This window comes from Dendropsophus ebraccatus, chromosome 1, assembly GCF_027789765.1.
Source record: "Dendropsophus ebraccatus isolate aDenEbr1 chromosome 1, aDenEbr1.pat, whole genome shotgun sequence".
In the NCBI taxonomy this organism is placed as follows: Eukaryota; Metazoa; Chordata; class Amphibia; order Anura; family Hylidae; genus Dendropsophus; species Dendropsophus ebraccatus.
Window position 1 is genome coordinate 214866263 of NC_091454.1, and position 24225 is coordinate 214890487.

The following is a 24225-nucleotide window of genomic DNA, read 5'->3' on the forward strand; positions in this document are numbered from 1 at the left end:
TGGAGCACCTCCAGTGCTTCAGGTCAGGCTGGTGTCTGGGAATAGACCAGCGCCGAACACGGGTGTTGGGCCACGGTTTAAGAATAGGACCGTGGCACCGGCATCCCTGGTTTATTCTTTTAAAAACTTAAAGCAATGTATCTAATGGTACATTTGCTTTAGGGTGCCTTCACATGTAACGGATCCGCAGCGGATTTCATGCTGCAAATTCACAGCAAAACCAGCTGCGGATCCAGTGCCATTCATCCCTATGATAACCCCTGCCGCCGAGAGCATACATTACCTGCTCAGCGACGCGGCTGCATGTCAAGCTCCAAGCACCGGTCTTGCTCAGCCAATCAGTGCTGCCATGCACTGTTTGGGTACAAACACACATGGCTTATACGCTGCGTATTTACTGCTGCGATACGCAGCAGATTAGATCTAAATAACTGAACACAGTATCAAATCTGCTGCGTATCTGCTGTGTGTGTTTGTACCCTTTGGCTGAGCGGGACCGAGCGGGTAATGTATGCTGCGGGCGCCAGGGGGGTTAACTCACATACAGTGGGATGTCAATCCCCCTGCAAGTATGTGCTATCATAGGAATGAATGGCACTGGATCAGCAGCCGATTTTGCTGCGAATTCTCAGCGTGAAATCCGCTGTGGATCCGTAACGTGTGAAGGCACCCTTAAGTTTGCGAAGATTTAGGGTACAAACCCACACACCGTATACGCAGCTTATTTACTGCTGCGATACGCAGCAAATACGCAACAAGCACGCAACAAACACGCAACAAATACGCAGCAGATTAGATCTAAATAACTGGACACAGCATCAAATCTGCACCACCAAATCTGCTTCAAATCTGCTGCGTTTTTGCTGCGTATCTGCTGTGTATACGGTTTGTGGGTTTGTACCCTAAGGGTACAAACACACGGCATATACGCTGCGTATTTACTGCTGCGATACACAGCAGATACGCGGAAGATACGCAGCAGATTAGATCTAAATAACTGAACACAGGATCAAATCTGCTGTGTATCTGCTGTGTATCTGCTGTGTGTGTTTGTACCCAGGGTACAAACACACACACACCGTATACGCAGCGTATTTACTGCTGCGATACGCAGCAGATTAGATCCAAGTATCTGAACACAGCATCAAATCTGCTGCGTATCTGCTGCGTATACGGGGTGTGTGTGTTTGTACCCTTAGGGTATAAACCCACACGCCGTATATGCAGCAGATACGCAACAAATACGCAGCAGATTTGTTGGTACAGATTTGATGCTGTGTTCAGTTATTTAGATCTAATCTGCTGCGAGTTTGCTGCGAGTTTGCTGCGTATCGCAGCAGTAAATACGCTGCATATACGGTGTGTGGGTTTATACCCTAAGGGTGCAAACACACACACCGTATATGCAGCAGATCTGATGCTGTGTTCAGTTATTTAGATCTAATCTGCTGCGTATCGCAGCAGTAAATACGCTGCATATACGGTGTGTGTGTTTGTACCCAAAAGATTGGAACAGAAAACATCTCATGCTCTGGACAGTTCCTGACATGGACAAAGGTGGCAGCAGAGAGCACTGTGTCAGACTGGAAAGAATACAAACCTTCCTGCAGGACATACAGCAGCTGATAAGTACTGGAGGACTGGAGATTTTCACCCCTGATAATGAGTTTGATTCCATTGAATGCCAGGCAGAAATGCACGCTGTCTAACAGTCCCCCGGATCACAGGTCTAAGGATTAAGACCAGGTGCGATCAGTATATTTTGATATGTCTGAGGGTATGTCATAAGATACTGCAAGGACGGATTCTTAAAGGCACTGGCCAGATGTTAGCTGAGAGTGAGTAGAGAAATGACACACCATACCCACATGACAATTTGAGGTTTGCCATTTTTCTCAGGGCATTTTGATATTTTTCCATTCTCTGGGTATGTTCACACTGAGGAATCCACAAGGTATTTGAAGTGAAATCCGCACCAAGCGGAATCCACTTCAAATTTGGCCTGTAGAGAATAGCTTGGTTCCATTGTTTTTAATTAGCTTTCTGCTCATTTGTGCCGGAATTTGTGTCGGAATTTCCACGCAGAATTTTTTTTTTTTTAAGCCCAAAGAACACTGTTCAAAAGTTGTGTCCAAGGGATGTGAGTTCAGCCTAATTCCACCACAGCTTAGCAATGGTTAACTCCCCGCAGCTGTTCCCCATAGAGCAATCAGATGTAGGTGTTAAGTATTACCAGGTCATGTCCTATACATTCTATAGTTATTTCTTTGTTGTTGTGTTTTATGCTGGTGAGCACATAGAGTGTCATATAGACACATCTAATATATCACTGTAACTGCACTTTGCACCAAGAGCTCACAATCTACAGACACTGGTAAGGGGCCGCTCTGTATGTATCGGTAGTGTTGATGGGTTGGGAGGGATCATTGTAAGGATTTCACACAAGCATCTATTTCATCTCCATTACATACGTTTTATATGGTGCTGATGTTTATTTATGGCATCATTCATATAAAATACCCAGCATGCACTGCTTTTATGGTTTGCAGATGGAAATAGCCTATTACAGCCGATAGAGACATTCGGCAGGTAGGGTTCTGTAGAATATATGGCAGTGGCAATCGATAGGGCAAAGGCCTCCTGCTACCACACCAACTTTTAGGGAAATTACTTCTGTTGTCACATTTGCATGTGTTTTTGTATATGGAAATATTGAAGCTGGACCGAGTGGACTGTATATTGGGAGTCCACTGATAATGATTACTAATGTGAGGGTTACTTTGTATTACAGTTCTATGTGTGTGAGTTCAATATGTGGAAGTGCATAAAGCAGGTTAGTGAGACACGTGCCCTAAGTGCCAGGAGGTGCCAGTCAGGTTACTGTAATAAGATGTTACAGGGTAATAGAGGATCAGGAGCCGGGTTACTGTAATAACATGTTACAGGGGTAATAAATTGATCAGAAGGCGGGTTACTGTAATAAGATGTTACAGGGTAATTAGAGGATCAGGAGCCGGGTTACTGTAATAGGATGTTACAGGGTAATAAGAGGTTCAGGAGCCGGGTTACTGGAATAAGATGTTACAGGGGTAATAAGAGGATCAGGAGCCGGGTTACTGTAATAAGATGTTACAGGGTAATAAGAGGATCAGCAGCCGGGTTACTGTAATAGGATGTTACAGGGTAATAAGAGGTTCAGGAGCCGGGTTACTGGAATAAGATGTTACAGGGGTAATAAGAGGATCAGGAGCCGGGTTACTGTAATATGTTACAGGGGTAATAAGAGGATCAGGAGCTGGGTTACTGTAATGAGATGTTAAAGGGGTAATAAGAGGATCAGGAGCTGGGTTACTGTAATATAATGTAACAGGTGTAATAGGAGGATCAGGAGCCGGGTTACTGTAATATAATGTAACAGGTGTAATAGGAGGATCAGGAGCCGGGTTAATAGGAGGATCAGGAGCTGGGTTACTGTAATATATATTACAGGGGTAATAGGAGGATCAGGAGCTGGGTTACTGTAATATATATTACAGGGGTAATAAGAGTATCAGGAGCTGGGTTACTGTAATAAGATGTTAAAGAGTAAGAGGAGGCTAAATAACTGTTTCTTGGGCATGGATTACATGGATATCAGACTTGTTACTATCCTAATTCCATATATTTTCTTTTCCTCTGTGGATAATAAAGTTCTGCCCCTCTAGGGGGTATTAGGAGCTATGTTGCGCTCATCAGGCATGTCGGAGAGGAATGCCCGGGATGTTATTACAGAGAATAATGACCTGAAGAAATTCCATGAACAGATGAAGAGAGATGTGCGGACCATCCTTAGCAGACATGAAGCCATAGTGGGCAGGGTGACCACAGATGTAAGTCAGGGTGCAGTCTCTCAATCCGCTACACCATTCATCACTACATCTAATTTTGACTCCTGTATTTTCTTCAGGATTCTACAGCAAGTAAGCGGGTTGGTGTTGGACGTGCAAGGGCCAACCGCACTGGAGATGTTGCAGTAACAGGAAGTCTTAAGAAACAATGGAACAGCCTCAAGCAGCTGGTGGAGGTACTGGAGGCCCGAGGTAAGGGAGACCATTGAAACTAGATATTGTACACATTCTGTGTGGAGCTTACACTGATGGACTGGAAAGTCATGGCTTCTGGTGCCGACCTCTTAACCAGGCCTAAAGCCTCTACTAGAGTAGATGATGGATAAAGTCCTAGATCGAAACTAAATGTGAAGGTGTTTTGGTCACCGGTGTGAGGCTTTCATCCTCTTCTCTACAGTTGCACAGTCCGACGAGACTCATGTGATCAGCGTGACCGACCATGAGAAGGAACTGACCCGACTGAAGAAGGAGGTGGAGGAGCTTAGAGAAGAGCTAGAACAGAGCCGGGAGCTGATCAGTCAACAGCAGCAGCTATTACAGGTATGCAGGGTGGATGGCAGTAGTATACCAGCTGTTGGGGCAGGGTAATATACTGGGTTATGGGGAAGGACAGGAAGGTGGCACAGTAAGCGATATGTAGTTAACAGTAGGTTCACATAACATTGAGTTGACGGTACCCACAGGCCTATGGTGCACCAGAGAAGCCTGTGGCATCTGCTGTGCCCATCCAGGATAGCTCCAGATCCCTGGACATAAGTTATTGAACCCTAAGGAATCCATTGATATTAGAACATTTGGATGGTCTCTAAGAAGACTTTTTTTCCATGTCTCTTACAGGACCAGTTGGTGCCTCAGCCTGGTGAAGGACAGCAGTCTCCTATGTGGGATGCGTACTTCTTGGAAGAACAGCTGAGATTACAACAAGACCGGGCGGTCTTTGAGGAGCAGAAGATGGCCTTTCAGGATGAGCGTGACAAGTTCACGGAGGCAGCTATACGTCTGGGGAGAGAGGTAACTGTAGCATCATTATTTGAGGGCCAGGACTATGCCAACTCCACCACCAGACGTCACATAATGTAGAATGTGCACAACACTATAGAAAACTATCTTATAATGTGTGAGTTCTTGTGTGTAGGGAGTATCTTGACTTATTGCTGTATCCCTCCATTGGCCGGGACGTTAACCAGTATTGTTTCACACAGCGTCTCCAGTTTAAGGCTGATCAGGCCCTCTACATGAAGCAGCAGTTTCTGAACATGACTCCTGGTCTGGAGACTCCACCCTGGAAGAAGACCCCACCATGGTCTGCACTGGGTAAGTACTTTTACTTTCCATGTAGCCTCAACTTTGAGGTCTGCTAACAATCTACGGTGTATGGGACTTGGTGGACATTTGGGAGGATTGTTGGCCAGATGTTCATTTGGCCAACATTTTATCTCCCACCCTCTCCATACACGTGAACTTTTCCCAATGATGATGTATGTAATGTATCTATAGCTGGGGGCACCCCTGGAAGAACATGCAGTAACCCCAGGAAGCAGTTCACTCCAGGTCAGTCCTGTGGCAGCAGTCAGCGCAGAGGGTTGAATCCTGCAGATCCTAAGACGCCAAGCACCGCGGAGCTGTACAGGGTCCTGAGGCTGGCACCTCCCAGCAGGTAACCCCATGGACATTTAACATTCATACTTGTATAAGATGGCACTTAGCACGTTACAAAACCCACACAGACCTAATACTTCTCACAGCTGAGTATTTGCTTCATTGTATCCAGTTTACTCCAGAGCATCAGTCTCCCCTATCAGGACAGGAGGGGAATCTGTGCTGCTGCACCTATATTTAGCTCACAGTATCTCTACAGTGCCTATATTTTTTACCCTTCCTAATATAATATGTATGAACCTATACTCGTTTTATATTTCCCTTAGGTCCATGAATTCTCATACATGTGACAGCAGCAGCCAGCAGGACACCGAGTCGGAGGAAAGTAGCCAGGGATGGAGTGATAGTCTGTCACCGAGAAGCGAGTGTAAGCAGCTTCCTAATAATACTGCCCCCTATATACAAGAATATAACTACTATAATACTGCCCCCTATATACAAGAATATAACTACTATAATACTGCTCCTATATACAAGAATATAACTGCTATAATACTGCCCCTATATACAAGAATATAACTACTATAATACTGCCCCTATGTACAAGAATATAACTAATATAATACTGCCCCTATATACAAGAATATAACTACTATATTATTGCTCCTATATACAAGAATATAACTACTATAATACTGCCCCTATGTACAAGAATATAACTAATATAATACTGCCCCTATATACAGGAATATAACTACTATATTATTGCTCCTATATACAAGAATATAACTACTATAATACTGCCCCTATATACAAGAATATAACTAATATAATACTGCCCCTATATACAAGAATATAACTACTATAATACTGCCCCTATGTATAGGAATCTAACTACTGCAAATTGCAATACTTGTTTTCAACCTTTTTGGTTTTTTTTGTTTTGTTTTTGTTTTTTTTCTAAAAATCTTTAATTCCACATGTCTTCTCTCCAGCTCCAGAGTTACAGCCCCTTCCTCAGTTTGTAATCCCATTCAAACTGAGCATGACCCCTTATCTTCGTCCCAGGCCCACCCCAGCAAGTGTTCCCCGCACCCATGCGGAGCCTCGCACGCCGAGCACTGCGGAACTCTTCAGAGCGTTGCATCTTACACCTGCTGAAAGGTAAGTAGTAAAATTTTAAGGCTATCTGTACCATTTATACATGTAGACACGTCACAAATGGAGGTCCATAACTTCTGGCCACTTGTGATGCCAGAACCAGGTACAGCATTTGCTCAGGGACCTGAAGGCTTCAGTCAATGCTTCTGGGTTAAATACATGACATACATGGGGTGGAGCCTTACATGACTTTGTTCTTACTGCTTTCTCTGGTCTTGTAGCATACCCTCAGGAAAGAGAGGACGTGGGGATGAATTAAGAAGGTCCCTCCTCCAACATTCCCACCGCAGAGTCAGCATCTCCAAGGCCGCAGAGACTCCTTGTTGCAATGACAATGTCCGTAGAAGCGAGGAGGCATCACACTGTCCTTACGAGTTTGCCAGAGCAGATTGCGACATGGATTCTCTGTCTTCTGAAGATAGTGGGCAAACGCATGGAGAAGCTGACACTCCCAATATGGTGTCCTCGCCTAAAGAGAGTTCTGAATGTTTTGACAATGACTCCCTGTACAGAGTGACTCCTCTTCATGAGACCACCTATGTTCACCACCGTGAAGAGAACCTGCCCCGTCTTAGGGTGGATACCCACTACTGTGGTCGAGACACCGATCAAAGCTTGTGGCAATGCCAAGAGAGGGATGAAGACAAATATGTCAACAGGGCACGGTCTAACAGCATGCCTAAAAGTAAGCATAAAGAGACCCTCCAGGTTAAAGATCGCTGTAGAAGTAGATCTCGGGAGAACCTTCATCCTCAGGATGCATTTAGTAGAAGTAGATCACAAGAGAGACTACCCTCTAAAGATCAGTCTCGGACTAGATCCAAGGAAGACCTCTCCCGTAAAAGCCACCCATGCCACCAACCCAAGGCTGCTCCTCATTTTGAAGACGAAAGAAATGAGGCTCTTTCTGGCAGTCAGTCGAAGAGGAGAAGGTCCTTGGATTCTCTTCACCACAAACATGGCTGTAAGGGCCAACCCAGAGAGAGCCATTCTCTCCATCGAAGATCATCTCGTCACCGCAGAGACTCCTTGTATACCTCTGGCCCAGGGCGGTCACCCCTCCATTTCCGTCGCTCTTGCCCATCTGTCCATAACGCTGTGCCTTGGACTTCTGAATATGTGGCGGCAAACCTTGTGTGTGCTGATCTCTTGACTCAGTTTCTGGATTGTTCTTTCTAGAGAACCCAAAGAGAAAACCTGAGTCTGGGAATGGGGAAAGGAATGAGTTACTTATTTTTGGTATAGATTGAACTCCTTTATCAAGGCTCATCACTCTTCTTGGTGTCAGGGTAATCACGTTTTTGTTGGGACTACCTGCCTTAAAGGAGCACATCAGGGTGTTTTTCAGCAGTGACATCCATGATGGATTGGCATCTTGAAGCCCACTAAAGTAAAGTCTGTGCCAAGCTGGTTTAGGGATGAGGAACCTTCAGCCATTAGCTGTTGCAAAACTACAATTCCCATCATGCCTGGACAGCCAGGCATGATGGGAATTGTAATTTTACAATATTGGGAGGGGTGACTTTCCCATCCCTGCCCTTCAACAAACAATTGCTCCTACTTCTAGGTCTTTCACTGTGGTTCTCATGTTCTTACCATAAATTTTTTTTCTTTTTCTTCAGCACTGATAACTTTTTTTGCACATATGACATCTGAGCACTATGTATACGGCTTTTATATGACACTGATTGTTTTGGCTTTTTATACTTTTGTGTATTTAATATAATAAAAATAATTGCTGTGGGCAAATTGGTGCCAAAAACAGAATAAGCGTCATAAATAATCATTGGTCTTTTTTTGGGCAGGAATCGGTGGATTGTCCCGGTGTGGTGCATACTGGGAGAACATTATCAAGCAGATTCTTGTGTGAGAAGATGAGTGATTGAGTTGATCACATTCCATCTCTGATACTGAGGAGTGATATATAGTGATGAGACAGCACATACCTGGCGCGGCGGGGGTCCGGGGGGGTGGGGGTTCACATACCTCGGTTATTTACATATGACAGGCGTTCATTCATTTACTGGCCCTCATTCAGTAGTTACGTTCTGTAGTATTGGAATCCCAGTTATGCATGGTTCACATTTTTCCTTTTATATTATTAATGAAGAAATAGTCACGCTACCCCTCTTTTCTACCATCCAGATGTTGGTGCCCAACCACAATAAAAATAAACGTTTAAAGGGATTAACTTTAGATAATTCCTTTAAGGTCACCAACAAAATCTGGTCAAACCCACTAGAGGTTATGGGTGAGAGAATGGTTGGACTGCAAGTGTCCTATGATAATTGGTCACGGGATCTTCTCCCTGCAAAGACCCTCAGCTATCATCTGTAATTGGTGAGGGGTAATTCTCCTGCAGTGCCACCACAGGTAAGGAGGAGAACTGCATAGTGGTCATGGCACTAAGAATCATGCAGGGCCCCCTAGAGAGTGTCTCTTTATAGCAGTTTTCCGGACTAAAGAAACTACACACTACGGAATAGGGGTGGATCACCCAGCTCGCATCTCTGCCTGTGCCCTAGACTCCATCCTATGCACAGGTGGATTCCTCCAATAAACCTGTCCATCCTTCGGGCTAACGGCAGAATCGCACTTGCCATAGAATGGAACCTATGGCACAAGGGAGATGCGCACAGGTGGCGAGCTGCAGAATCCATGGCAAGTGATCCGCCCCTATTCCGTGGTGTGCACATTCCCTAATATGGTTCTAAACATGGAACCCGCTCTATTTTCTCATTCCAGCAACTGCCCCACACCTATATCTTGAACATAACTCACCCAAAGGACAATGACATGTAGTCCAAATAGGCAGCCACAGCATTGTGTTGGCTGCTTCCTTGCCAAAGTCATACCATATTGGTGGCATAAAACCAGTGAGGGGTCATGGCTGGGCACAGTGAAAATCTCTTTATATATTTCTCTATTTTAATGATAAACATAGGAGGAGGGAGGAAAAATTGCTGGGATATTGCTTTAGGGTACGTTCACACTTACCGGATCCGCAGCTGATTTTCTGCTGCGGATCTGCAGCAGCTTTCATTTAAATAACTGAACACAGCATCAAATCTGCTGCGGATCCTGTAGGTGTGAACACAAAGGGGCTATTCACAAATTTTTTTTTTTTTTCTTCAGCTGCTATAATGTCCTGTAGGAAGTGGTGTATTCTTTCCAGTCTGAAAGGTAGGAGAGTGTTTCTATGCAGATTTGCTACTGCTCTGGACAGTTCCTGACAAGGAGTAAGTTACAAATATTTGGCACCAGTTGAAAGAAAACATTTTTTGGTAAACAACCCCTTTAACCCCAGCAGGTTTGGGGCATGGGGGTCTGTTCTTCTCTCAGCCTGGGGCCTCTTCTATGCCTTGGTTGTTTATAATAAAAATATAAACATAAAATATATTTGCTACCGCCACATGCAGACTGCCCAAACTATTAATTGATCATTCCTGATCTCGCAGGATAAACAGCATCAGTGCAAAACCCACCATAGCACAAAACTGCTGATTTCTGGTCACATTAAATTCAGAAAAAACAGAATAAATAGTGATCAAAGAGTCGCATAGATACAAGTGTGGTAAAAATAAGAATGTCATAACAGAACAATTTTAAACACAATTTTTTTTTTAAATTGGTAAAATAAGCAATATATACATTGCCTATAATTGTAATCGTACTGGAACATACACCTCTTCCTTCTGCCCAAACCACTGCTTATGATAGCGATTATTTGAAGCTTGTCCCTGCCCCACCAGATTTGACTGACAGCTCTCTCTCTTCCTATACCTAAGCAATGGCTGAGGTTCAAGCAGCATGACAAGTTCCCCATTTGAGGGTATGTGCACACTACGGAATTTGTGCCGATAACTTCCAGCAGATTCCGTGTGCGCTCCCGCTTAAAGTTCCGCTCGTCCCATAGACTCCATTCTATGCTCAGGCGGATTCCCTGTCCGCCCAAAGAAATGACATGACAGTTCTTTGGGCGGATGGCGGAATCTGCCTGGGCATAGAATGGAGCCTATAGGACCGGCGGAACTTCTAGCAGGTAGGCAAGCGACGAAATCCGCTAGAAATTATCCACACAAATTCCATAGTGTGCACATACACTAAAGGAGCATTCACCATAGCACCTACATAGTCTTTGTGTATTACTTTTGCTGTAAAAACTGCAGTGACCAAAATGTACAAGCGCCATCATTGTGGCCCAACTTCAGATTCATGTGAAAACGATTTTATTTTCTTTACTCCATCTACAACACAGAGGCTACAGACAGGAACATGAGAAGCTGCAGAGACTCTTCTGCACAGGTCCACTGGTGATAGAAGAGCAGCCTCTTCTCTGCCACTAGAGGGCAGTGTAATGTGACCTACACAGGAGACTTATCGGGGAGATGTGATTGTTCTTTGGCCGTCTCTCCCATAACCTGCGTTATATCAGGACACGTCCGACCACCAGTTCTGTATGACCTATAGTTGCACAGTCTCTTCTCTCTAAGGCTCAGATGGTGGCAGCAGCGGCGACTGCTCTTCTGTCTTTCGGACGAGTTCTGGTTCGTCTTCTCCATTTTGTGGGGGGTGCACTAATACCTTGTCCAGGATACCAAACTCCTGGGCTTCTGTGGGACTCATGTAGCGATCTCTCTCCATGACAGACTCTGGGGAAGGAAATAAGAAGTATAAGAGAAGCGGTCAGATCAGCTTGTTTTCCCCCCATTCTGTGGACATGGTAATACCCTTTTAACGGGCTATTCCAGCAAAAAAAAAAAAAAAAAGTTTTTGAAAGTTATATAGATTTATAGTTTACTTCTATTTAAATATCTTCAGTTCTTTTAGCTGCTGCAGGAAGTGGTGTATTCTTTCCAGTCTGACACAGTGCTACCTGCTTCCACCTCTGTCCAGAGCAATAAAACTGCCCATAGAAAACCCTGCCTGCTCTGGACAGTTCCTGGCATGGACAGAGGTGGCAGCAGAGAGAACTGTGTCAGACTGGAAAGAATACACCACATCCTGCAGGACATACAGCAGCTGATAAGTGCTAGAAGACTGGAGAATTTTAAACCAAATTACAAATCTAGATTTCTTCCTGACACTAGGGAATCTGTCACTAAGACAATACTATCTAATCTATCGCCATCATGTTATAGAGCAGGAAGAGCTGGTCAGACTGATATACACTCACCGGCCACTTTATTAGGTACACCTGTTCAACTGCACGTTACCACTTAATTTCTAATCAGCCAATCACATGGCGGCAACTCAGTGCATTTTGGCATGTAGACATGGTCAAGACAATCTCCTGCAGTTCAAACCGAGCATCAGTATGGGGAAGAAAGGTGATTTGAGTGCCTTTGAACGTGGCATGGTTGTTGGTGCCAGAAGGGCTGGTCTGAGTATTTCAGAAACTGCTGATCTACTGGGATTTTCACACACAACCATCTCTAGGGTTTACAGAGAATGGTCCGAAAAAGAAAAAACATCCAGTAAGCGGCAGTTCTGTGGGTGGAAATGCCTTGTTGATGCCAGAGGTCAGAGAAGAATGGGCAGACTGGTTCCAGCTGATAGAAAGGCAACAGTGATAGAAATAGCCAACCGTTACAACCAAGGTAGGCAGAAGAGCATCTCTGAACGCACAGTACGTCCATCTTTGAGGCAGATGGGCTACAGCAGCAGAAGACCACACCGGGTGCCACTCCTTTCAGCTAAGAACAGGAAACTGAGGCTACAATTTGCACAAGCTCATCGAAATTGGACAGTAGAAGATTGGAAAAACGTTGCCTGGTCTGATGAGTCTCGATTTCTGCTGCGGCATTCGGATGGTCAGAATTTGGCGTCAACAACATGAAAGCATGGATCCATCCTGCCTTGTATCAACGGTTCAGGCTGGTGGTGGTGGTGTCATGGTGTGGGGAATATTTTTATTTGGCACTCTTTGGGCCCCTTGGTACCAATTGAGCATTGTTGCAACGCCACAGCCTACCTGAGTATTGTTGCTGACCATGTCCATCCCTTTATGACCACAATGTACCCAACATCTGATGGCGACTTTCAGCAGGATAATGCGCCATGTCATAAAGCTAGAATCATCTCGGACTGGTTTCTTGAACATGACAATGAGTTCACTGTACTCCAATGGCCTCCACAGTCACCAGATCTCAATCCAATAGAGCATCTTTGGGATGTGGTGGAACGGAAGATTCGCATAATGGATGTGCAGCCGACAAATCTGCGGCAACTGTGTGATGCCATCATGTCAATATGGACCAAAATCTCTGAGGAAGCTTCCAGCACCTTGTTGTATCTATGCCACCAAGAATTGAGGCAGTTCTGAAGGCAAAAGGGGGTCCAACCCGTTACTAGCATGGTGTACCTAATAAAATGGCCGGTGAGTGTATATCACTGTGGGAAAAGATGTAGTAACATGTTGATTGACATCCCTGCTCATTCTGTGGTAAGGAGTCCAGTGGGCGGTGACACTCGATGGATTGGACTCTTTAGCATGAAAAAAATCAGAGATTTTAATCGATAAATTACAAGTTAGGCCAGTTTCACACACCTTGGATCCGCAGCAGATCCTACACTACAATTTTCAACGTGAGTACATACTAGCAGTGGGATTAACATCCTGCTGTGAGTATGTAAGTGACAGTCCCCTTAACCACCCCCCCCCCCCCCCCCCCCGAGCACAGAGCATACATTCACGCTCCGGCTTGCTTCGGGGGTTCCTGGCTTAATGTCCCGCTTAGCCAATCAGTGCCCTGCCCCGTCGCAGCCACTAATTGGCTGAGCGGGACGTCCGGGAGCCCCCAAAGCAAGCCGGAGCGTAGAACAGGTACAGTAAGCTCTGGCCAGTGGGGGGTTAAGGGGGCTGTCACTCACATACTCACAGCGGGATGTCAATCCCACTGCCAGTATGTAATCACATTAAAAAGGACAGGTAAGGCATCCGCAGTGGATTTCACCGTTAATTTGCAGCGTGAAATCCGCTACGGAACCGGTGTGTGTGAAACTGACCTAATAATGAATCTTTTTCCATAAAGACATATCAGTCCGCTCAGCTCCTCCAGCTCTATAACAGGAAACCGATAGCTAAGGTAGCATTTTCATGGTGACGGGTTCCCTTTAATCCTCCAGATTACCAGGGATATTGCTAGCGATAGTGACGGTGTTATCGTTACCATCCAGTAACAAATGACTTAGGCCTCCTTAAGGAAATGTAATGGTCGGCTATGACTTCACTTGTTAGGCGGATTCTGTGACCTCTAGGATTAGAAGCCATTACATTGTAAGCCGATAATTGCCCTGTAATTCACAACCTATATAAGTGTGGGAACGTCCACCCTCAGAGCTGTATATATGAGGTAGGCGAGCGGCGTACTCACCGATCAGTGACAGCGGCTGACGCGTGTGCTTTGCGTAGATGTCGTTGATCTGTTTCTTGAGCTTCAGGATTTCTTCGGCCTGTATAGCGATGTCTGTGGCCTGACCCTGAGCACGGATAAAGATGGTATTCAGCACATGACGCTGCATGCTATGTGCTTATGGGTATAATCTGTAAATCCAGTGCAAAGTCCTGGGCTGTAATACAACAGAACAGCTTCTCCAGCCCTATATCTGCTCTATGTAACGGCCTTCATGCCTATCACAACCATACCCAGCATGTGACTTACCCTGGCGCCTCCTGAGGGCTGATGGATCATGATTCGGGAGTTTGGCAAAGAATGTCTCATTCCGTGGGATCCGGCAGCTAGGAGGAGGGACCCCATACTGGCCGCTTGTCCCACACACCACGTACAGATGGGGTTCAGTATATACTGCATGGTGTCATAGATGGCCAAACCAGCCGTCACTGAGCCACCTGCAAACAGCAGCAAAACATAAGAACTATAAACTATATATAACTATACAAATATAAAAGCAAACACACGATTGCATTGATGTGATAGTAGATGGGAACCTGGCATCTAGGGGGTTAAATGGCTAAAACCTCCAATCCTGGCCACTGCTGGCAGGTGATAGAGACGGACAGCGGTCAGCACACTCCGTTCTGCCATGATGTACATATACATTAAAACAGGGATGGGAAACCTTCCGCCCTCCAGCTGTAAAAACTTCAATTCCTATCATGACTGGGCAGCCAAAGCTTTAACTTCGGTTGTCCAGGCACAATGGGAATTGTAGTTTTTCAACAGCTGGGGGGCTGAAAGTTTCCCATCACTACATCATAGAGACCAAGTACACCTGCACATGTGCGGCCATTCAGCTGCCTGTGAAGGCCGCAGGGGAACCGCAATGGAACCCAAGGGCCTGTGGCGGCTTTATGCTCCCCCACATAAACTCTGAAAGCACCGCAGGGGAAGCAGAGACCGGAGGCACCCGGAGGGCATGACAGCAATGGCGGAAGATCCTTGATGGAGGAACCCGCAGGCCACTCCACCGCTATGTCCCAGGACCCGTGACCACACAGGATCACAGGTAACCACTGTGTGCCTTGATCCTGTTAGAAACAAGAAAAACACTGATGGGATTGCGGGAAGTGCCCTTTTAACCTCTGTGTTTCCTGTTCCTGATAGGGTCAAAGGTGACGTCCTCCATGTGTGGTGCTGTCATGAGGACGCTGTGAAAAGAGAACATTTTCTCATATACCTTGTGTTTCAATGTATCCCATTTGCAAGCTCTGTAGAAACACTTCCATCTCAAAGCTGAAAACCTGATCCACTACTTCTCCCAGCTGAGGGTTTGTGACCATTTACAACTTTTCCCCATACCCTCGGTTAACCTGTTCATCTGCTTCTACTAGAAACCAGCAGCTGAACAGGCCCCCCTCCTCCAATCCTGAACAGCCATTGTGAACCTGAATCTGCATACATGTCTCCCTCCCGCCTCCTCATCCCCTCTACCACTTAGTAGCTTTTCTGGATGCCATACCTGATGCCAGATATAGAGAGAATTGCTTCTATCATCCAGGACAGATAGGACTGGGAATAGCTGTGCATGCAGTGTTGGCTCCTGGTACTATGTAACTAACATCGGGAACAGCCAGGTGAGCAGTTCTGGGGCTGCTCTGCTTCTCCCCATACTAAAGGCCCTTTTACACAAAACGATTATTGTCCGTTCTTGGCCAATTACGGAGCGTTCAGGCTGATAATCTTTTGGTGTAAGAGGACACGTTAAAATGCTATGATCGTGGTCTTTCAACATGTCAGTGACAGTTTGCTTCTCGATGCTCCGTGTAATAGGAGCAGCTGACCGCCGTTGACTTCAATGGGCAGCCTGTCTGTGCGTATAATCCCTCTTCAATATCACACCAAGTAGTAATACGGCCTTTAGTAGGGAATATCAGTGTGGTGCTGGTTGCTCCATTCATTGTCTATGGGAGCTGCTGGAGATACGTGGTCCCGGTCCTCAAGATCACAGAGGGTTTCAGCAATCAGAACCCCCCCCCCCCCCCCCAGCTCAAGCTGTTGCAAAACTACAATTCCCGTCATGTCTGGACAGCAACAGCTAAAGCATGATGGGAATTGTAGCGTGGCAGTATGTTCCCCATCTCGGCCCTAGAAGAGAGGGGAATAAGAGTTATAGGCCACAATACCCCCTATAGCTTTACATGGAGGGTCAGCGATCAGTACCATACACAGTTCTGGTATTATACCCATCTGAGCCGGCTAGAAATGACTGTGAGTGCTGTAGATAGAAACAAGCGATGGGCGGGTGGTGATGGAGAGCCAGGGGTGACCCCATTACCTGGGCTGTTGATGTACATGTGAATAGGCTTCTTATTACTCTCGGACTGGAGGAACAGGAGCTGAGCGATCACCAGGCTGGATAAAGAGTCATCGATCTGAGTGAGGAAAGACATGTGAGACAGGAGGGAGGGTAAGAAAGCGGGAAAATGGGGGGGGCGATCAGGAGACTCACCGGCCCCATGACACAGATAATACGCTCCCGCAGTAACCTGGAGTATATGTCATACGCTCTCTCCCCACGGCCCTGCAAGACAAAGAACAGACAACTACTTACAAACCTGCCCTCACAGTATGACCCCACCAGCAGAATATTGAGTGCAGCTCTGGAATATATTACAGGATGTAACTCAGGATCAGTACAGGATCAGTAATGTAATGTATGTACACAGTGACCCCACCAGCAGAATAGTAATTGCAGCTCTGGCGTATAATACAGGATCAGTAATGTAATGTATGTACACAGTGACCCCACCAGCAGAAGAGTGAGTGCAGCTCTGGAGTATAATAAAGGATGTAACACAGAATCAGTAATGTATGTACACAGTGACCCCACCAGCAGAATAGTGAGTGCAGCTCTGGAGTATAATACAGGATCAGTAATGTAATGTATGTACACAGTGACCCCACCAGCAGAATAGTGAGTGCATCTCCGGAGTATAATAGAGGATGTAACTCAGGATCAGTAATGTAATGTATGTACACAGTGACCTCACCAGCAGAATAGTGAGTGCAGCTCTGGAGTATAATACAGGATGTAACTCAGGATCAGTACAGGATAAGTAATGTAATGTATGTACACAGTGACCCCACCAGCAGAATATTGAGTGCAGCTCTGGAGTATAATACAGGATGTAACTCAGGATAGGTACAGGATAAGTAATGTAATGTATGTACACAGTGACCCCACCAGCAGAATATTGAGTGCAGCTCTGGAGTATAATACAGGATGTAACTCAGGATAGGTACAGGATAAGTAATGTAATGTATGTACACAGTGACCCCACCAGCAGAATATTGAGTGCAGCTCTGGAGTATAATACAGGATGTAACTCAGGATCAGTACAGGATAAGTAATGTAATGTATGTACACAGTGACCCCACCAGCAGAATAGTGAGTGCAGCTCAGGAGTAGAATACAGGATGTAACTCAGGATTAGTACAGGATAAGTAATGTAATGTATATACACAGTGACCCCACCAGCAGAATAGTGAGTGCAGCTCTGGAGTATAATACAGGATGTAACTCAGGATCAGTAATGTAATGTATATACACAGTGACCCCACCATTCCTCAGTATTAAGGCCATTCTAGGGGGGGATCACACACAGACCACGTACATGTATATACTAACCGTTTGCTCCACCACGATGGGGATGAGAGGGGCAAGCCTTGGAGGAGCTCGATGCAGGTGCCTGACTTGCTGGAGGGCACATAACCCCTTCAGTACCGGCCTCTAAACAGCAAATATAAAACAGACAGGTCAGCAAATATCTGTCCCTCATATCCATGCCCCATGTCTGTGCTTCAGAGCAGCACTCCCATCTCCACAGCTCTCTGGGATCCCTGCTGATTCTAAATACCTTGTGGGACTACAAGTCTCAGCGTAAACGTGGATACTGTTAGCTGTGTCTATAAATGGCCCCATTCCTGTACATGTTTATACCAGTGTGTCTATATACTGCAGAGGTCTCCAGCTGCTATAAAACTACAACTCTCAGCATGCCCGCATGCTGGGAACTGTAGTTTTGCATTAGCTGCATGGCCACAGGATAGGGAACACTGATATTGAGAATAAACAATTCCCCTGGTGTCTTATTTATACCCAGTGGTATCAGCTATCATATTAGGTGTATAGCATGCAATGCTCCCCAGCCCTCCCTCATAACCCCCAGGCTGCCAGTCACCCACCGTCCCCCTGATAAGCAGCTCCATGCCGTCCTAGTGTCACTGGCTGCCTCACAAAGTTACACAAGCCAAATGTCACCGAAAGATAAGCACTGAAAAAAGTTGTCTCCATTTTCAAAGGTTTAGAGTGACATGGTCGGCCATGTTGTTGGAGACCGGTTTTTATTAGTAGTAAAAGAGCTCGCCTCCGGCAAAATGGCTCCGGTTATGGGGACACATAGGTCGGGAGAGGGGTTAAGAATGAGGAAGTGACAGACGGAAGTGACGTAATAAAGCCAAATAGCGCGCAGCCATGAGAATGTTTCGCCAGTTCCAGGTGTGTAACTATGGTAACGGAAGATGCATACGAAACGCCGGTCTATTTACAAAGGAGGTCAGGGTGCAGGATAAGCACAATTTTATTGCAGGTGTCAGGACTACAAAGTGCCTGCCTGTCACTGACTGCCTATACCCTGTGCTAGATGGAGCCAGAACTGCAGCCACACACAATGCACGAGGTTTGCGCCATTTCTGAAGCTTGTGGTGCGTCACTGTTATGGTAGCACCACCAAGATGGTAGGGTAGTCACCATCACCTGGCTGTGCTTGTTACTAGGCAACAGCTGATATCTATTCAGGCACTATGGGGAGACTTATCAAACATGGTGTAAAGTGAAACTGGCTCAGTTGCCCCTAGCAACCAATCAGATTCCACCTTTCATTTTCCAAAGAGTCTGTGAGGAATGAAAGATGGAATCTGATTGGTTGCTAGGGGCAACTGAGCCAGTTTCACTTTACACCATGTTTGATAAATCTCCCCCTGTTTCCCATACAGCAGCCGCATTACACCTATACATTATATATACAGCAGCCGCAGATCACCTATACATTACACATACAGCAGCCGCATTACACCTATACATTATATATACAGCAGCCGCAGATCACCTATACATTACGCATACAGCAGCTGCATTACACCTATACATTACATATACAGCAGCCGCATTACTCCTATACATTACATATACAGCAGCCGCAGATCACCTATACATTACATATACAGCAGCCGCATTACACCTATACATTACATATACAGCAGCCACATTACACCTATACATTACACATACAGCAGCCACATTACACCTATACATTACACATACAGCAGCCACATTACACCTATACATTACATATACAGCAGCCGCAGATCACCTATACATTACATATACAGCAGCCGCAGATCACCTATACATTACACATACAACAGCCACATTACTCCTATACATTACACATACAGCAGCCGCATTACACCCATACATTACATATACAGCAGCCGCATTACACCTATACATAACACATACAGCAGCCGCATTACACCTATACATTACACATACAGCAGCCGCAGATTACCTATACATTACACATACAGCAGCCGCAGATCACCTATACATTACATATACAGCAGCCACATTACACCTATACATTACATATACAGCAGCCACATTACACCTATACATTACACATACAGCAGCCACATTACACCTATACATTACACATACAGCTCACATAGTGTACATTACATAGGGCATACATACATCACCCATACTATACCAGTTCAGCTAACGCACGGTATCTATATATTGGTAATAGAGCTCACATACTGTACATCACTCCTACATTACTGACATATATATACACTCACCGGCCACTTTATTAGGTACACCATGCTAGTAACGGGTTGGACCCCCTTTTGCCTTCAAAACTGCCTCAATTCTTCGTGGCATAGATACAACAAGGTGCTGGAAGCTTCCTCAGAGATTTTGGTCCATATTGACATGATGACATCACACAGTTGCCGCAGATTTGTCGGCTGCACATCCATGATGCCAATCTCCCGTTCCACCACATCCCAAAGATGCTCTATTGGATTGAGATCTGGTGACTGTGGAGGCCATTTGAGTACAGTGAACTCATTGTCATGTTTAAGCAGAAATCGAGACTCATCAGACCAGGCAACGTTTTTCCAATCTTCTACTGTCCAATTTCGATGAGCTTGTGCAAATTATAGCCTCAGTTTCCTGTTCTTAGCTGAGCGGAGTGGCACCCGGTGTGGTCTTCTGCTGCTGTAGCCCATCTGCCTCAAAGTTGGCCGTACTGTGCGTTCAGAGATGCTCTTCTGCCTACCTTGGTTGTAACGGTTGGCTATTTGAGTCACTGTTGCCTTTCTATCAGCTCGAACCAGTCTGCCCATTCTCCTCTGACCTCTGGCATCAACAAGGCATTTCCGCCCACAGAACTGCCGCTCACTGGATGTTTTTTCTTTTTCTGACCATTTTCTGTAAACCCTAGAGATGGTTGTGCGTGAAAATCCCAGTAGATCAGCAGTTTCTGTAATACTCAGACCAGCCCTTCTGGCACCAACAACCATGCCACGTTCACAGGCACTCAAATCACTGTTCTTCCCCATACTGATGCTCGGTTTGAACTGCAGGAGATTGTCTTGACCATGTCTACATGCCTAAATGCACTGAGTTGCCGCCATGCGATTGGCTGATTAGAAATTAAGTGGTAACGTGCAGTTGGACAGGTGTACCTAATAAAGTGGCCGGTGAGTGTATATCACCCATAATATATCAATACAGCTAACATGCAGTATTTATATATTATTTATACAGCTCACATACTGTACATGACCCATACATTTCCTGTAGTGCATACAAATAAACCTACACTTAACTAAGATAACACCTATACATTCATCACCCATACATCATATTATATCATGCATACTTTACCAATATAGCACACATACCACATATATGTAGCACCTATATATCACCATCATAGCACATATACTGTACAATGCTCATACATTAGCCATACAGCACCCATTAATGTCCAGTACAGTTTACATACGTCTTCCATACATTAGTAATACAGCATATACATATATATATATCACCCATACATTCCTATACACCACCAGTACATCACACATACGTCATCAGTTATGGTGGGTGTTCCCGGGACGTGTGGTTTCTGTATATGGAAAGCATCCGTCTCCAGGTGTGCAGAGAATGTGAGTCCAGCGAGGGCGGAGGGTGTGACTCACATGACAAACAAAAACCCTAAAATAAGCCCCAACAAAAACACAACAACTATGGAGAATATTCAGCGTGGCACGAGGAGTGTGACACCACACAATACACACAGGTGGAGGCGCAAGTCATCTGCTCAATAGATACCTGATGATATGGCTCCGCTCCTACATCACATTCTCTGTACCATTTGTATTATACTTGTCCGTGTGATTCTCCAGTCACATCCAGAGCTGAATTCACAACCGCAGCCATATATTACTGATGTAAAGCCTGTGCAACCTCATTTTGATATAAACTGTTTTGTCTATACTAGGGGTAGTGAACCTTTGCTCTCCAGCTGTTGCAAAACTACAACTCCCATCATGCCTGGACAGCCAAAGCTTGGAGAGCCAAGGTTCCCTACCCCTTATCTATACAGTATAAAGTAACAAATCTGCAGCGTCTGAGTACATACAGTTTGTTTGTAGTCTGTTACCATAGTGACTCTAATAGAAGTAATAGAGAAATGCTTAGTGTTTGCTGACATAACATGGACAGACTCTCAGTATACACAGGGATGATATCCCAGAGTTTATAGGCGTCTTACCTTCTCTTCTGTGTTTACAGATGAACATTAATTGGTCTGGATGGTGAAAGACGCCGTCTCAGTATAAAACCTCTACCTATATGTTGTATGGGTATGTACATAGTTGCTATGATTGTAAAAAGATCGTCCATCATGTTTAATCGAGGATGAAGGTAGGTGGATGGAGCGGAGGAGTATGGGTAACTAGAACCTTGTTAATTGTGCAATACTCTAATATAAGTATAAGGTGAGTGGCGGCCATGGATGACAAAATCTGTATGAATTATAGTTACTCCTTGTATCCCGGTTTATCCCCATGCCGGTGTGTCAGTCTAAACTGTATCTCTGGTATTCTATTCATAAAGATGGCTCTAGGTAACCATGCTGTGATCTGTGGATCCTCCTGGTCACTGCTGCTTAGTGTTAGGCATGGCTGGGATTTGTAGTACCCCCACCCCAGGGAATTATCCCTCGCATTTCTGTATCTGAGAAAACCTCTCCCTCTGCAAACAGGGCTATGTAATGGTCTGGGCGGTAATACTGGGGTGATAAAGGTCGTATTTACCTCAGCGCGGTAATCTAACCCTCCTCTGTCCTCTGCCACATAACACTTTATTACTTACTGAAACTCCGTGCAGGCCCAAATTATCTAATGTAGGGTATTCCTGGATCCGTATACCTAGTGGAGGGGGTGATCAGCCATAACCAATATTGTGGAGGTTCCCCTATTACTGCCTGACAGCTTTGACCCCTGGATGCTCCTCAAGATTTCTCCATGGTATCTGGAACCAGAATGTTAGCAGCAGATCTTTTAAAGGGATCTTTTAACTTCATAGGCCTGATGTGCCAGAGGTGGTTGTGGCCGCCGGGGGGGGGGGGGGGGCTTGGGTTGATTGTCACTGCTGTGCCAGGAATTGGCTGGTTGGGCCTTTCCTGCACGTTGAACTGAAAATCCCATAAGGTGTGAAGTTCGGCCTCCATGGATGTCACTTGTTTCTCCAGCACATCCCGCAGATGATCGATCGGATTGACATCTGGGGAATCTTGAGGCCGAGTTACCACTAGATCTCATTCCTGTATTCCTGAACAATGTCAGCAATGTTCTAATCCACTGCCATTAGGGGGTCTCACTGCCATGAAGAGGGGGACTTGGTGTATACGATGGTCAGGTAGGTGGTACGTGTCACAGTAACATCCACATGATGCCAGGACTTAGGGTCTCCCAGCAGAACATTGCCCATCACACCGCCCCGCCATCTTGTCTTCTTCCCATAGTGCGCCATAGGGGTTCAACCAACAACTGCAGCCTGTCATTGGTCAGCTAAAGTGACAGCTAGTTGCATCTGACAGACAATTTATTTTGAAATCAGTCATTTTCATCACTGTTATTGTACTTTGTGCCCTTACCTCTGCGGGGACAGCTACAGATGTTGTCAAGGACATCACAGCTCCACGTCTTCTGTGCTGAGAGGAAACACCTATCTGCCAAACATAGTCTTAAGGCCCTATTCCACCAACAGATCTGACGACAGATTATCTGCCAAAGATTTAAAGCCAAACCCAGGAGTGGATTTGAAAAGAGGAGAAATCCAGTCTTTCCTTTATGATCTGTTCTCTGTTTATAGTCTGTTCCTGGGTTTGGCTTCAAATCTTTGGCAGATAATCTGTCGTCAGATCTGTTGGTGGAATAGGGCCTTTTGAAGGAAGACTCAAGGCCTTAGGTTCCTTTTACACAAGACAATTATGTGCAGAATTGGGCAGACATTGCCCTGTGTAATAGAGACAATGATCATCAGCCGAGGAGTGTTGTCTTTCAACATGTTATAATGGGTAGGGAATAGAGATGAGCAAACCGGGTTCAGGTTCGAGTCGATCCGAACCCGAACGTTCGGCATTTGTTTAGCTGGGGCTGCTGAACTTGGATAAAGCTCTAAGGTTGTCTGGAAAACATGGATACAGCCAATGACTATATCCATGATTTCCACATAGCCTTAGGGCTTTATCCAACTTCAGCAGCCCCCGCTAATCAAATGCCGAAAGTTCGGGTTCGGATCGACTCGAGCATGCTCCAGGTTCGCTCATCTCTAGTAGGGAACCTTTGTTCTCCAGCTGTTGCAAAACTACAAATCCCATCATGCCCGGACAGCCAAAGCTCCATTCAAAAGAGTGGAGGCACAGTGGTTCTCCCAGTCCAAAGAAGTTCAGGGTGCAAAAATCAGCCTCTAAGGTGATGGTGCTTGTATTCTGGGATAAGGAGGTATGCGAGCTGCGGAATGTGGTTATGCGTCG

At 45.5% G+C, this 24225-nt stretch overlaps 2 protein-coding genes across 2 annotated transcripts; one reads left to right on the plus strand and one right to left on the minus strand.

The window, feature by feature from the left end:
- Positions 1-3719: 3719 nt before the first annotated feature.
- On the plus strand, positions 3720-7826 carry LOC138784324 (serine/threonine-protein kinase fray2-like). The gene is made up of 9 exons (XM_069959852.1): positions 3720-3869; positions 3947-4079; positions 4285-4427; positions 4725-4898; positions 5090-5201; positions 5385-5544; positions 5813-5913; positions 6482-6650; positions 6869-7826. Exons 1-9 carry the CDS (start codon positions 3720-3722, stop codon positions 7824-7826), a joined length of 2100 nt encoding a protein of 699 aa, XP_069815953.1.
- Positions 7827-10859: 3033 nt separating this feature from the next.
- Positions 10860-18433, minus strand: CLPP (caseinolytic mitochondrial matrix peptidase proteolytic subunit). Its single transcript, XM_069978741.1, has 7 exons — positions 18296-18433; positions 17739-17840; positions 16560-16631; positions 16386-16482; positions 14312-14499; positions 14024-14129; positions 10860-11299 (listed from the first exon to the last, which is right to left on the minus strand). The coding sequence occupies exons 1-7, from the start codon at positions 18317-18319 to the stop codon at positions 11136-11138; spliced, it is 753 nt and encodes a 250-aa protein (XP_069834842.1). The 5' UTR covers positions 18320-18433; the 3' UTR covers positions 10860-11135.
- Positions 18434-24225: the final 5792 nt, after the last annotated feature.

What these genes read in the sequence shown, in the direction of transcription:
- LOC138784324 (XM_069959852.1), top strand. Translation starts at nt 3,720, where the DNA reads ATGTTGCGCTCATCAGGCATGTCGGAGAGGAATGCCCGGGATGTTATT. An exon ending in GGAGGTACTGGAGGCCCGAG is followed by an intron (nt 4,080 to 4,284) that starts GTAAGGGAGACC and finishes TCTTCTCTACAG; the next exon opens with TTGCACAGTCCGACGAGACT. An exon ending in CATCTTACACCTGCTGAAAG is followed by an intron (nt 6,651 to 6,868) that starts GTAAGTAGTAAA and finishes CTGGTCTTGTAG; the next exon opens with CATACCCTCAGGAAAGAGAG.
- CLPP (XM_069978741.1), bottom strand. Translation starts at nt 18,319, where the DNA reads ATGGAGCTGCTTATCAGGGGGACG. An exon ending in TTATCTGTGTCATGGGGCCG is followed by an intron (nt 16,483 to 16,559) that starts GTGAGTCTCCTG and finishes TTCCTCACTCAG; the next exon opens with ATCGATGACTCTTTATCCAG. An exon ending in CATGTACATCAACAGCCCAG is followed by an intron (nt 14,500 to 16,385) that starts GTAATGGGGTCA and finishes TGCTGTTTGCAG; the next exon opens with GTGGCTCAGTGACGGCTGGT.